The sequence below is a fragment of the Pogona vitticeps genome, chromosome 1 (genome assembly GCF_051106095.1).
Source record: "Pogona vitticeps strain Pit_001003342236 chromosome 1, PviZW2.1, whole genome shotgun sequence".
Lineage (NCBI taxonomy): Eukaryota > Metazoa > Chordata > Lepidosauria > Squamata > Agamidae > Pogona > Pogona vitticeps.
The window spans coordinates 11,090,260-11,104,883 of NC_135783.1; the positions used below are offsets into that span (position 1 = coordinate 11,090,260).

Here is a 14,624-nt window from a genome sequence, read left to right on the forward strand (position 1 = left end):
TTAGGTCCCAAAAACACCCGTTTTGCGAGCGCGGAGGGAGCTGTCAAAATCGTTGTCTGGCGAAAATTGGTTTGCGAAGCAGGGACCAAACATTGTCCAGTGAAATTCCCCCATAGGAATCACTGTTTTGTGAATCGCTACAGCGATAGCAAAAAGTCAATGTCTAGCAAAAAAAAAAAAAAACTGTAATGCGGGGTAACTGTCTAGCGAGGCACCACTGTACTTCCTTTGTCAATTGAAGAGATAAAGCAAACCCTAATAACGATCACAAGAAGCGCCCCATGCTGTTAATCTCTCGAGCAGCAGGAAGACCTTTGACAAGTACTGCTTTCCTATCCCTGACAATCTCAGCTTTTAAGATCAATTACAAACTCAGGAGCAACCCTATGCCTGAAAACTGAAACAAGATACAACCAATAGGCACGCAGATCCTGAGCTGCCCCCTAAGCTCAAACCCTGAGTTGCAAAAGAGTAGCTCCTCTCCATCCAATTCTTTTCTCCTTCTTCTGTACCAAGTGGACGTGATCTCATGTTCTGTACAAAGTACATTAGCTTCCCGCCTGGGGGTGGGAAACCATCTTTCAATGCCTCTTTGTGAAGACAAGACGCTTTCGAATAAAGCCCGGGAGACGCAACGGTAGCGTAGCCCATTCAGGAAGCCCATCTTTCAACGTCACCTGCACTTCTCCTTCTAATCATCAGCAGGAACGGCGACAGCCACTTCCCGCTCCGCATTGTAAAAGGAAGAGTTTCACCATAAACACGCACACAAAACACCATGCAACGTTTCTTAACACAGCCACCATATCCGTAAGAATAAACGAGGACCCACCATTCATCCCGTTGTAGAGGCCCCTATGATGAGGTGATAGGTCATCCGCAACTGGTCTCCTTAAGGTTCCTTCTCTGCTGCCGCCGCCCAAGTGTTTAAGATGCTCGGGGCTTCCCCCATAGTGCTGTTTGAGGTGCTCAGAACTGGTGGCCCTCCCTTTGGGGAGATGTTCTGCGCTTCCACTCAAAGCATGCTTCTGCAGAAGCTCTGGACTCCCGCCGCTGCCGCCGTGTTTCTGGTGTTCCGGACTGCTCCCAGCCCGGTGTTTCTGGAAATGTTCTGGGCTGCCGCTCAGCATGTGTTTCGGCAGGGTTTCCGGACTGCCACAGCTAAGCTTCTGCTGATCCGGGGTGCCTTTGCCGTGGGTTTTGTGGTGCTCTGGACTTGGCCCTTTGAGGTGCTTCTGGTGGTCAGGACTTCCAGAACTCCGGGGTTTGTGGAGGTGTTCTGGACTGGCACTCCTGTGCTTTTGATGCTCAGGGCTTCCCTCGTTCCTCGTTTTCTGGAGGTGCTCCGGACTGGAGCTTGGATGGTGCTTGTGATGGTCGGGGCTGTCTGTACTTCCGGTGCTGGAGGTGCTGCTCCCATCTCCCACATCCCTTATGAAAGTGCTGGCAGCGCTTAACTGGCAGAGACTAGCTTGGCTGTCGATCGAGTTCCGGCAGCCAGCGACGCCAGTCTTCTCTTCGTCCAGCAAGACGCAAAGCTCCTTCAGCTCCAGGTTCTCCTTCACCACCTCTTCCTGCCTCACTTCCAGCTCCTTCAGCTTCTGCAAATATAAGGCCACCTCTTTGTGCATGACACCAGCACTATACCTGCCGAGCCTCTGCCACTCTCGAGAGACTTTTTTGCCCTTCTGGCGATCGTCGTCAAGGAAGCAGCAAAGGTCCCGCAGTTCCTGGTTGTCCTCCTGAAGCTTCTGGTTGATGTCCTTCAAAAGAGAAAGACAAAGAACAATATATTGCCAAGGCTTCATCATTTCCCTTTTGGCAACCGCACATTCTTCCAGAACAACCTGCAATTTTTTTCATCTAGCCCTTCAGTAACCCAAGTGTTCTTGGACTGCAAATCCCAGAAGCCTTCACCACCAGCTCTGCTGCCCAGGGTTTCTGGGAGCTGTAGTTCAAGGACACCTGAATTACCCAAGGTTGGGAACCACTGCTTGAAAAAGCCGTTTCTGGAAACAGGAAGTGACTCCAGATTCCAGGAAGAGTGACTTCCATCAAGGTGAGAAAATCCAGGGTGACATGAGTTTAGGAGTCAGGGAGGCTGCGCTAGAGGTAGCCCCCGGCCACACAACACCCTTTGCCCACCCCGACCTAGGCATTACTTTAAAACTGTGACAGGGAAGGCGGCATACACACAGGGCCAGTTCTGAACAGCTGGGAATTCACAAAGAGGTTCTTCTAAATCTCATCTAACCCCAAATCCATTCTGCTGCCACCCTTCTTCCCGATCTTTCCCCCTCTTTCTTCCTTCACAAATTCTCAACTTTTGCCATCCTCCAGCCTTCAGGAAAATAGTCAAACTTGCCTGCCAGCTGGCCACAAAGCACCACAGATGATACACAACCCATATGCACAACAGATGGCATAAGCTTTGACACAGAAGGCAGTTTTCTAAACAAACAAGAAGACGGAACAGAGTATTAAAATTTCAGCCAAAAAAAAAAGAGAGTCATCCTGGTATATACAGAACAGCTCAAAAGTTTGCTTTGTCAATAAAATTTGCTCCTGTTTCACATGACAATGTTTGACATGTGACCTAGCAATTGACCCAAAGTTAATCATTATTTGGCTTGTTCCGTTTGTTACTTTTCCATTACTTTCCACTAGTCATTTTACACTAAACAACTCAAAATGAAGAGGGCAGGAAACGTCTTGATGTTCTGCCAACATGCCTCTAAAAATGGCATAAGATATACTGTACCTTCATGGTAATTATGGAAATTAACGGGAGGATGCTACTTATTATGCTAATGAAGTAACTTTGAAACAACATGTTACACTACTTTTGAAATGTAACAAGTTACAAGTTATTTACTGCTTTAACTATGGGTGTATTCAGATGGCCTGTTTCACTTGCTGCAGAGCCCAGCTGGTTTGCTCCTTTTTAGGGTCATGAGACAATGTAGTTTCTGCAGTAAACCATCCCATTCTCGCCCCTTCCTGTACCAAAAATCCCCTGACAGTGACCCATCTATGCAAACCTTCCTGAGTCTCTGATCAGGGGGCTTTTTGGTGAAAGAAGGATTGTTTTGGTTCATTTCCAATGCACGTAATTCCTGAGATCAAACAAAAGCAAGCTTCCTTCTTTAATTTCACAGCTGATTTCATTACCTCCATATTGTCAGTGGCTTAAACAGATCTCCTAACCACTTAATGATATGGGGTAATTGAAAAATTATACTGGGAAATTAAAAACCTCCTTCGTCTGCTCATCCATGAAGCAGAGGGAGAAGGCAAACCAAAACTGTAAACTAATTAGGATAGTGCTGATGTACTACTTAAGAGTTTTTTTAAAAAAAAAAAAAAATTGGCATCATTCTCCAGGAAGCAGGAAGAAACAAGCAGCAAAGAAAGAGGTTGGTTTGGTGTTTTTTTTTTACCTTGTCTTTTCTTTTTTAAAGCAACTGGACCAAATAGGGTGGTTGGGGTGCATATGCCGTTTAGACGCAAGGATCACTCCATAGGACATTCCAGACTTCTACCCAACTTTAAGCAACCTTATTTAGCCTGACCCAATCCATTCCAACTGAGCCCATATTGACAAGCCCTCAGTGACATTACTTCCCAGCTATGATCCACTGACCTAAAATCCAGCTAGTCATCTCAGCTAGAATACATCCCCTGAATCAACTGCTGAATAAGGCAACATATATGTAAAACCTGTTGATTCAGCAGGTCTACTCTGATGGGGACTCACAATTAGATGCAGGCTATTGTAAAGAACTATTGTTTACAGAGGCCACTTTTGAGGTTTTTTGTTTGTTTGGGGTTTGTTTTTGTTTTTGTTTGTTTTTGTTTGTTTGGGGGTTTTTTGCTTGGAAAAACCCTCAAAAGGGGTGCTATACGTCAAAACCGACTTGGCGGCATGCAATTATTCAAAGAAATATTATTATTTTTCTCTACCATGTTTGTTGTGAAAGGTTATTGCACAGAAGACTCTTCTGCTTACGTATTGCTGCAGAAATCACAAGCTGGAGCATTGCTACATAAGTATGTTTACTTTCCAGAATGCAACCCAGGAAAAAAGTACTTTTTTTAAAAAAAAATCTGTATTAGCTACTCCATCCATACAACTTCCAAAAATGTAGCCTTTTTTGCAGCCATCTATTTTGAACCACACAGGCTTTGCACAGTTAGTACAAAGATTCCACTCACAGACCAGGGAAAAACTTTTTGAAGCGATTAGGAGGAATGATCATGCGCCAACCCAGCCTTAACCCAACCATCTAAGTCTGCTACTACCGCTTGTAAAGGTTTTTCAGTCTTCCTCACAAAATAGACACAAGCAATCTTCTTTCCTACCACAGGTTTAAATAAACCTTGTGTTATCTACCTACCTCCTCCCCCCCTCCCCTGCCCTGTACAAAGATAGATTATAAGGAGACCCATCAGAAGAAACTGGGGCTAATCCTCTTTCTTCTAATGCAACAAGATTGAACCTTGCTAGGCTTCCAGAGTGAAAGAGAGAGAACAACCCTACAGTGATGCCTCGCTTAACTATTACCTCGTTAAACGACGAATCCGCTTGACGATGAGGTTTTTGCAATCGCTTTTGCGATCGCAAAACGATGTTTTAATGGGCAAAATTTGCTTCCCGACAATCAGTTCCCTGCTTCGGGAACCAATTCTTCGCATTACGATGATCAAAACAGCTGATCGTCGGGTTTCAAAATAGCCACCCGCTGTGTAAAATGGCTCCCCGCTGTGCTTTAGGACGGATTTTTTGCTGCACAGGCATTGGAAAATGGCCGCCCTATGGAGGATCTTCACTGGACGCTGAGGTATTTAGCCCACTGGAACGCACTGAGCGGTTTTCAATGCGTTTCAGTGGGCTTTTTTATTTCGCTTGACGAGGATTTCACTCTACAGCGATTTCGCTGGAACGGATTATCCTCGTCAAGCGAGGCACCACTGTATTTCCTTCAGTATCGGTCATGTGAACTGTCAGATATGAGCAGCTTCCTAGTCATGCTGCCTAGCTGCAACCCTTTCCAGCAGGAATGGCAACATCAATGGTTCTCAACCTTCATTCCAGCTTTATTAACACCAGGGAGCAAATGAAAGAAACCACAGAAACAAACTATGGAGTGGCCAAAGAGCCCAAAAAACCCACAACCCAGAACACAGCCAAAGAGCCCGAAAAACCCACAACAACCATCAGATCCCGGCCATGAAAGCCTCTGAGAATACATCAAACTATGGAGTCTTTCCTTGACTTGGTGGGAGAGCAATAAATTGGAGAAGTAGCAGGATCTGAGAGAGAACATGACAAACATTTCATTTTAGCAAAATAGGATCCCTAAACTGAACCATCAACCACCCCGGTTTGTGGGGTTTTTTTTTTTTGAATTTGTGGTTCAGTTCGTGTAGTCAAAACTATAATTTAGGATTATCAGATATCTAGAAGCTGAGTCGTGGCAACTGGACTTCTTTCGTAATAGGGTAAAACATTTCACTACCCCTCCAAGTAGCTTCGAAACGTTTCAGCCTAATAAGAAAGAAGTCCAGTTGCCATGACTCAACTTCCAGATAACCTGACAGATATATAGGATATCAGGCTGATCTATATGCCCTCTGGTTTATTTTCTTTTTCCTTCTTGTTGAGATATGGAAACAGACGAACATTGTCGTGAACACAAAACCATATATCCCCAAAAAGGCACAAAGCACAGGGTGGGTACCAAACTGCGTACCCTTATTTAGGCACAAATAAAACCGGAGGGGGGGGTTGGTTCCCACCCTTAGTTTCCCTTATCTTGCTAGTTATCACAGGTTCCCTCCAGCTGATGCTGTTTGCATTTGGGGGACAATAAATAAACAAACCTGTTAGCTCAAAGCAAAGGGGAATTTTAAGCTGAAAAATAGCTAACAGATGGGGGGGATGAGAGAGGGGTTCAACAGCCTCTCCTTACCTGCCTTTCTTCTATTCTGAAAAATACCTCTGGCCACCATTTCACATGAATGCAGGTCTCAACAGCCTCCCCTTTTTTACTGCCAGGTCAACTGAGTGCATCATTTCAGAGTCTTATAGCCAGCCTCTGTCAACTGGATCAATAGCCAGTTCAGGCTATCAATATTATCACCCAGAAAGGGACGGGTGAAGTAGGGTCCCCCCCTCCGATTCTATTTACAGTAGGATAAACTACAGACTGACTGTCTCACGCACACACACACACACACACACACACACACACACACACACACACACACACACACACACACACACACACACACACACACACAGATCCTAATATGTACTTGGAAAAGTCAATTGGGGACTACAATGCCCAGAATCCCCATGATGAATGGGGTTTCGGGGAGTTGTTGCAAATAACTTAGCAATCTACCAAATATTTGCTAAGCAACAGGAAGCACCCTCTTTCTTTCATTCATTCATTTCTTTCTTTCTTTCTTTCTTTCTTTCTTTCTTTCTTTCTTTCTTTCTTTCTTTCTTTCTTCATAGAAAACTTGAGGAGAAATCTGGAGAAAATCATGTAAGAAACACATAGGTGGGAGATGGTGCTCCAGTGGGATGACTAAGCACAAGCTTTTCCAGAGGAAATGGGCCAGGATATAATGCACGTAGCATTAAAGGTCCAAAGCAGCATGGAAAGTAATGCACTTCTTTCTAAATGGAAAATAAAGATCATAGCCCATTATAAATTCATATATCGGACAGCAGGACTGTGACACCCACAACACTCTGCATTCAAAGGGGCCGAAGCCCCTGCTGGCCAGTCCCATGAAAACCAGGGGAGTTGTCCACCTCAGCATGGAGGACACCGGAAGTCATAGTCTCACTGCCCATGAAGCTCTACAAAGGGCGCCTCCTGAAGAATGATGACTTCCAGGAAGAACCATGACAACTTTTTGTTTTTTATTGAGAGGAAACAAAGGCCAGAGAAGCCAATGGTGGGAGTGCAGCAATGTTGCAGATAAGCCCTTCTGCTGCAGATTTGTGTTTGGACGCTGAAGCTCCCAGAATTCTGCCTGAGAAATTCATGAGAGAATTCTGGGAGTTGTAGTCCAAAAACATTTTTAAAAGACACCCTAATTATAAAAAAAACATACAGTATGATCCCCATATCTGCTGCATTGGTATCTGTGGTTTCACTTATCCGTAGTCTGAAAATATTTAAAATATTAAAAAATACTAGAAATACGTATTTTCACAATGCATTTACTAGAGGTGGCCACTAGAGGAGGCCAGAGACCATGTTGTGTGTTTTTGTTGTTGAAGAATACATACAGTAGCATGGTCTCTGACTTCCTCTCGCGGCTAGTGCTGGTAAATACATTGTGAAAAAAAATATTTCTAGGTTTTTCTTTGTATGTATAGCATTCGCTATTGTCCGCAGTTTTTAGCACCCATGGGGGGCCTGGGACCAATCTTCCGTGGGTAAGGGCAGTGGTCCCCAACCGTGGGCCTCCAGATGTTCTTGGACTACAACTCCCAGAAGCCTTCACCACCACCTCTGCTGGCCAGGATTTCTGGGAAGTGAAGTCCAAGAACATCTGGAGGCCCAAGGTTGGGGACCACTGGGTAAGGGGATCTTTCTGTATGTCACATGATCAGTCCTTGACATCTCCATCTTGAAGCCCTGGAAAGTGACCACCAACCACAATTCTTGGCCAGAAATGCAATCAAAAACTCTCCCAACTCACAAGGCTGTTGTGATGATACAGCCCAGAGAGAGGAGGATTGCTATGAAGATCACTGGAGGGAAAGCATAAGCATAAAAGAACAACCAACAAATAAAAATAATACACAAACAGGAGGTCCCTTTGTTGCTAGTTTGCAGTAACCCTCCCACATTTTAATGCATTCAGCTCTTTGTGCTTGGCACCAAACTTCACATCCCTCAAACTTTTGCTTGCTTGCTTATAATTTATTTTCCTAACACTCTGACCTGCCTGGTTCAACACGAGCACCAAAGGGGGGGGGAGAGAGAGAGAGAACAGCTCTCTGCCCTGAGGAGCTTACAAGCAAAGCCTGACAGTGGGAACGTTAATCAAGTTCTAGGAGAGAAGACAAATTAGCCATCAACAACCACCAACATCATTCAATGCAGTGACCTAAAGGCTGTGTCAGTGTCCAGTGTGTGGATTTGTGAGTCTAGACTCTGATTCTCAGGACCTTCCAGACCGCTGTAATTGCTAGATTCTGCATAACTCTAGACCCCAGCAAGAGGAAATCCAATAGAATTAATTGAATGCAGGTTACTTCTGACAAACGAGTCCTATTCATTTCAGCTGATCTACTCCAGTTGATTCTACCCTTAAATTCAGCCCAGTATTGGCAGTGGGTTCATTTAGAAGTATCGCAGACGTGTCTTATGTCAAACTTACTGAAAAATCCAGGAGCAGAGAGGAAGTAAGGTTTTTGGTGTTTCTACGTGTCCAAAAAAGTAATTTTTGCAAACTCTGGGAGGGATCTTTATGAACTGTTTTATTTCAATACTGTTAATTCTAATTTTTATTCATAGACCTTTACTTTGCTCTGACAAAAACGTGCATTCCAAGATGCAAAGACATAAATAACTGCAACCAAGAAATAAATGACGTCTATGTCCCGTTCCCAGTGGTCTTGTAAAAGATTTCCCCGCCCCCAGGGTTCAACCTTGCAGCCGGTCCCAGAACAAAATAACACTGATAGATGCACGGTTCTCAAGATAGATGCATAGTGAGAGAACAAAACTAAATCACTGTCATCATCTTAGAACTGCAAAGCTGAAAGGGACCCCATGGATGATCACTGAGTCCAGCTCCTGTGAAGGAGACACAAAGAGGAGCAAAACTCCCAAACTCTGGCAGATATTTAACCCACTGGTGCTTTTTTCCAGCATTTGTAAAATAAGTCCTCGAGGGCCGGCCCAGTGTTTTAGTCTTCACGGGGGGGGGGACCTGTGAGCCTCCCAGGGAAACCATTGGAATTTCCAAATTCTAGTCAATGGAGAAGGATGATGGGAGTTGGAGTAGAAAAAACAATTGGAGGTCTGCTTTGCACACCCCCAAACATTTACCTTGCACTGCACCTTCTATCAAAGCAGGGTATCTCAGGGTGTTTACAGGCGGCTTGTGACTTCAAGCATCCTAAAAAGGGGAAGCTGAAGGTTTGGGGACCGGGGGCCAAAGAAAGGCGCATGGCAAAAGGGAAAAGATTTCATCCTGAGTTCTCACTGACACCTTACCGTAGGAACAGGCATAGAAAGCTGCTTGGTAGGGTGTCAGAACCACCTGGAGTAGCTGGCCCAGGGCTTCTCAAACTGGGATCCCCAGATGTTCTTGGACTGCAATTCCCAGGAGGTTTCACCCCTTGCTGTGCCGGCCAGGATTTCTGGGAGTTGCAGCCCAAGAACATCTGGGACTCAAGTCTGAGAACCACTGATCTAGCCTACTGCTCTCAACTCTATGTGTCAGTGGCTCTCCAGCAGATTCTCTTCTATCACTTCTTCGAAACCCATACACGGACTAATCTGACTTCACTCGGCTTCACTTCTGAAAGCAGACAAAATCAGATACATGGGTATTCCCCAATGGGAAACAAGGGAGGTTTCAGCTGGCTGGATAGCTCAGTGAGTTAGGTATCGGACTGTGGTGCCCCGTGTTTGGGAGTTTGAGTCCCCACTGGGCTTCCTAGGCGAGAAGCCAGCCTGTGCAACCTTGAGCAAGCAGCACAGACCGAGGATGTCCCCAGAAGAAGGGAAAGGTGAATCACTTCTGAGTACTCTCTATCTAGGAAATCCTGAAAGAGGTCGCCATAAGTCAGAGTTGACCTGATGGGACATCATGATCATGGTGATGATGAACAGATGAAAGGGTAGGAAAGAGAAGCCTCTCAGGAGGATGGGGTTCAATCCACCGGCAATAGTGGATCCACCATGGGGCTCAATCCACCAACAACTCCAGGCCAAATGAACAGCAGCAGCCCTGGAGGGCTAGATTGGGTGTTTCAAGTGGACCTGCTCCAGCAGAACTTACTGGTAGACCTCCACGCTCCAAGGGAGCTCACCTGAGATGGACATCTTGATCCAACTGGTTGCCTCAGGCAGTCTTCCATCACCACTGGAGCAGCACTTAAAGTTGTCAGTTGGCTGTGGTTTGGGTCACACCCCCAAGAACGCCAGCCAACATAATCCCTTTGGGGATTCTGGGAGCTGTAGTGCATACTGGCCACAGGGGGACCAAATTCTGGGAATCTGAGGCCAAGGTGGCCTTTATAGCTGTGGGAAGGGGGGGTCCCCAGAGCTGTAACTCAAGTTGGCCATACCGTTGGAGGGGATTAGGGGCACCAAACTCCCAGTGGGGTCATGCAGAGGGGTGTGGGTGGATTCTGGGTGTTGTGGTCCCATGCTGGGCACAACATTAAAAAAAATACTTTCCCTCGGTCTCAAGGGAAAGCACCGGTTGGCCAACACTTGGAAGGCTGGCCAGCCCACCTGTGGACCTGGCCTTCCACGCCAAGGGGTGGGCGCGCGCCCGGTGGGGTTACCTTGAGCCCCCGGATCTCGCCCAGGTGGAGCTGGAGGCGCCGGTTGACCTCGCGGATGAGGTTGCTGTGGTCCAGCATGGCGCTCATCTTCTCCGCCTCGGCCTTGCGCAGGCTCCGGATCAGCTCCTCTTTGCTCCACTTCAGCAGCTCCTCGTCCGACACCTTGGAGAGATCTTCGGCGGCCGCCGGTCCCGCCCCGCTCCCGCCGCCGCCGCTTTCCGATCCCCCCGCGCCGGCTCCGGGCGCCGCCGCCGCCGCCGCCGCCGCTCCTCCTGGCGCGCCGGATCCGACTCCGGCTCCTCCGGGCGCCGCCACCGGCCCCACCTTGGACATGCTGGCGGAGGGGCCGAAGTCGCAAGAGGGGCGCAGCGGGCGAAGGGGGGGGAAGCCGGGCAAGGCGGTGCGGAGGGAGCCCCGCAGCCTCTTGGCGAGCCCTCCCCTCGGAAGTAACGAAGGGGGTGCCCGATCCCCAAACCTCCGGCGCGCCTCAACCGGTCCGATCTGCCTTTGTCCTCCTCCGAGAAAGCGGTGTGACTCCGGAATCCACCCACCCACCCCCGCGCGCGCCCTCAGTCTCGAAGAAGCCCTTCGTCCGAATCCGAATAGATGCGAACTTTCTTTTTCCCCCTCGAGGTTGATTCTTGTCCAGCCTCTTCCTCCGGGCTAGGGAAGCATCCTTCCAAAGGATCGCAGGGAAAGGAGGGATGGGGGGGGGGGAGAGGAGGAGAAAGTCAAGAAGCTGCCAAGGTCCGATCCTGCCCGCGATCCAAGCCCAGCTGAGGCGCCCCGGCGACCCTCGCGCCTCCTGCCGGCGTTGATCCGGCTCCTCTTAGGGGGAACCCCAAAGTTGGCGCCGTCACATACAGACACACACAAAGAGTGCCCCAACCGTCCAGAAAATCCCTTAAAACTGGGGGGGGGGGGGAGGCTAAGGAATCGAAGAACGGCGATCCCACCACCAAAGAGGTCCAGCCGGATTTCTAAGGACCCCTTGCCCAACTCTCCTCCGTCGGGCGGGGATCCGGCATGACTCCGAATTGTCTGTCCCGCAAGCGTCGAGTCTCCTTCTCGGAACCGCCGGGAGGGTCCCGGTGGGAGAAGCAAGCGGCTGCCTCCCTCGACCTGTCCGGCTTTCGCTCTCCTCGGAGGTCCGGCGGTGGAGAGAGGCGTGATGCGCCCATGCACACGTTCGGGAGGAGATGGGGGGGAAAGAGCGAATACACGAGAGAAAGGCGGGAGCCCTGCTCTCTCTTTTCTTATGCCAGACAGGATGCAAAAAAAGAAGGCGTCCTCCCCTCTTCAGATGCACCGGGCGGTTCCAAGAGGGTTAGAAAACCCAACACGCGAGTCCTCTGCGCGTGGGAATGCCGCCGCCTTCGGAACGAACCGCCTGGCCGAGGCAACCTTTCCCCGTCCGGAGATCCAAAGGGTTGAAGAAAGGGATGCAAAAGTGCGGGAGGTGGGTCGGGAAAAAAACAGCTCTCCCCACCACAGTCACCGTCGTCACGGACCGGCCGCCTTCCCACGTTCTTTGCGAGAGAGAGAGAGAGAAGCGCCTCCGGTCGCCAACTGGAGGCGATCGGGAGACGCGCGGACCACCACCACCACCACCACCAACCCCCGCACTCGGGGATGGGCTGGTGCAATCCGAGCGCCGCCTCCCTCCTCCTCCTCGAGAGGAGACCCGACCGGCCGCGGCAACCCGGCTCGGCAACGCCTCTCAACTCGGCTCTTCCCTGGCGGCCATGGCGGGCGGAGGATCCTCGCCCGCCCGCCCGCCCTGCTCCGGCTTCAACCCGTGCAAAGGGCGCCGGGCGGCTGTTGCTGCATCGGGACCTTGCCGGCGGCCCGGGCTGGGGCTGCTCGCGCGCCTTCGGACCCCGGGAGGCGGCCGGCCACGTGCGAGAGCGCCCGCAGGGAGGGAGGGGGCGCCGCCTGCCCGGCCGGTCGGCCAGCCAGCCAGCCGCGCGGACGAGCCGCCGAGCGAGGGCTGGGATGCGGCTCGCGGGCGCCACCTCCTGCCCGCCACCGGCATCGCCGCCCTCCGCTCCTCTCTCCGTGGTGCAATTACATTGCAAAAGGATCACTCCTATTACATCACAAGATCTCACACACCCCATTCTCAAAATGTAGCCCTCCAATCTCAGCAAATTAGACCCTTCTGGCCTGGAAATCAGTAATGAGGGGATGGACTGGGAAAGAAGGTGTCTTTGCTCCCCGCAGTGGTAGTTCGTAACTCTTAAGATGGTTTTTATTTTGTTTTTAAGGGGGGGGAATCACTTTTTGTTCTTGTTACTTTGTTCAAATTCTAGCTATCTGGAAGAAGAAAATAGAGAGTTTTTAAAATGCAACTCTAATAGTAGTTAATCACCAAGTAACTTACCAAGTAAGTTATCAAAAAAAACTTACCAAGCTGTGAATATATTGATATTGTATGTGTCAAGTCATTCCCAAATTATGAACAGCCTGTGAATTAATGATCTGGAAAGGTCCTGTGATTAAGAGCTCAAGGTAGGTACTGCAAACTCAAGACTGTGGAATCCTTTACTGAGTCAGTCCATTGCATGTTTAGTCTTCCTCTTTTCCCGCTTTTCCTAGCATTATTGTTTCAGTGATTCTTGTCTTCTTACAAAATGTCTAACATCCAATAGCTTCGACATTTTAGTCATTCGAGCCTCAAATGCCAGTTCAGGCGTGATTTGATCCCACTTGCTTGTCCTTTTATTGACCCATGGTGTCAGCGAAACTTTTCTTCAATGCCATATTTGGAACAAACACATTTTTCCACTTAGCTTTCTTCACTGTTCAACTTTTACATCCTCAATAGCAATAGGAAACACTGTATGATCCTGAATGATCCTGACTTTTGTCTCCAGCAACACATCTTTTTTCTTAAAGATTTTGTCTAGTTCTTCATGACTGGTCTTCCAGTTCACAGTCTCCTCTAGATTTCTTGATTACAGTCTCCAATTTGGTAAAAAAAACTGTTCAGCAAATTCAGTTTCTTCACTGTTATCACTTACGAAGTTATGAAACCCCTTTGTAATCATTTGGAGTGGGGAGGGTTCATCTATAATTCTGCTTAGGCACTTATTTCAACATTCATCAGTGTCAATTTCAGATCATTACCACTTTCGGCCAATAATGTAGTATCATCTATATGACGTAAATCATCAATGCTCAAAAGGAGGTTTTCAGTCCTCCTTTGTTCATCGTCTGACTATAATTTCTATTGGATATGTTCTACATATAGATTGATCAGTAGGACAATAAAATACACCTTGCTTGACACTTTTCTCATTCTTCATCTCCACATTTTTCCCTAATAATGGCTTCTTGTCCAGAGTACAAGACGCTCCTGTTACGTATCCCGACAATCAATGCTTTGGCACACTTTTTTCTTTTAAAATGATCCATAGTTTTTCAAGATCCACCTAGTCAAGCTTTGCTGCAATCCATATCACACAAACTGATTTGCTTCTGAAATTCTTTGGCACCTTCCATACATGATGTCATGGATTTGATTATGAAAATAGAATAGTGTTGTATTTCATAGGATTTAGTTCAGAGCTGCAACGAAAAGCTAGAAATCTGCTTATGCCCAGGTGCTAATTAGAGAGAAAATGTACAAGGTCAGTTCTTCTCCAGCTAAAGAAAAAAAAAAGTTAAGAAGAGCAAGCTGACCCTTATCTTATCTCAGCTCTGATGGACAAGGATATAACTTTTTAATTTAAGGAAGATGGGCAAACAGAAGAAGAGAAGGACGGAGAAGAGATGGAAGGGAGAGAGACGACACCGAGCGAAATGCAGCCGACAGAACTTTAATCAAAAGGATTGCGTAAGAATGCTTATTTAAGATCTAGTTAGACATTTTATTGTTTTCATTTTATAGAGGAAATAACTGGTGGCTAAGGCTGGGGGCTCCTTCATGGATTGCTGCCTTGTCGTGGCGAAGGGGCTTGAGTAACTCAGAGAAACTATGGGCTATGCCGTGCAGGGACACCCAAGACGGACAGGACATAGTGGAGAGTTCCGACTAAACGCAATCCACCTGGAGTAGGAAATGGCAAGC

At 47.9% G+C, this 14,624-nt stretch overlaps 1 protein-coding gene across 7 annotated transcripts in view; it reads right to left on the bottom strand.

The window, feature by feature from the left end:
• The window catches only part of CCDC85A (coiled-coil domain containing 85A), a 161,261-nt gene extending 150,055 nt beyond the window's left edge, over positions 1–11,206 (bottom strand). For 6 of the 7 annotated variants that reach the window (XR_013539436.1, XM_072987105.2, XM_072987110.2 and 3 more), the window contains exons 1-2: positions 10,553–11,021; positions 833–1,763 (exon numbers count right to left, since the gene is read on the bottom strand). Coding sequence is in view for 6 of the 7 variants with exons in the window: in XM_072987105.2 (XP_072843206.2) it covers positions 833–1,763; positions 10,553–10,885 (1,264 nt within the window). In the remaining variant the exon portion in view is untranslated. Of the gene's footprint in view, positions 1–832; positions 1,764–10,552 lie in introns of all 7 variants that reach the window. The other variant, XM_072987119.2, reaches the window with a different exon arrangement.
• Positions 11,207–14,624: the final 3,418 nt, after the last annotated feature.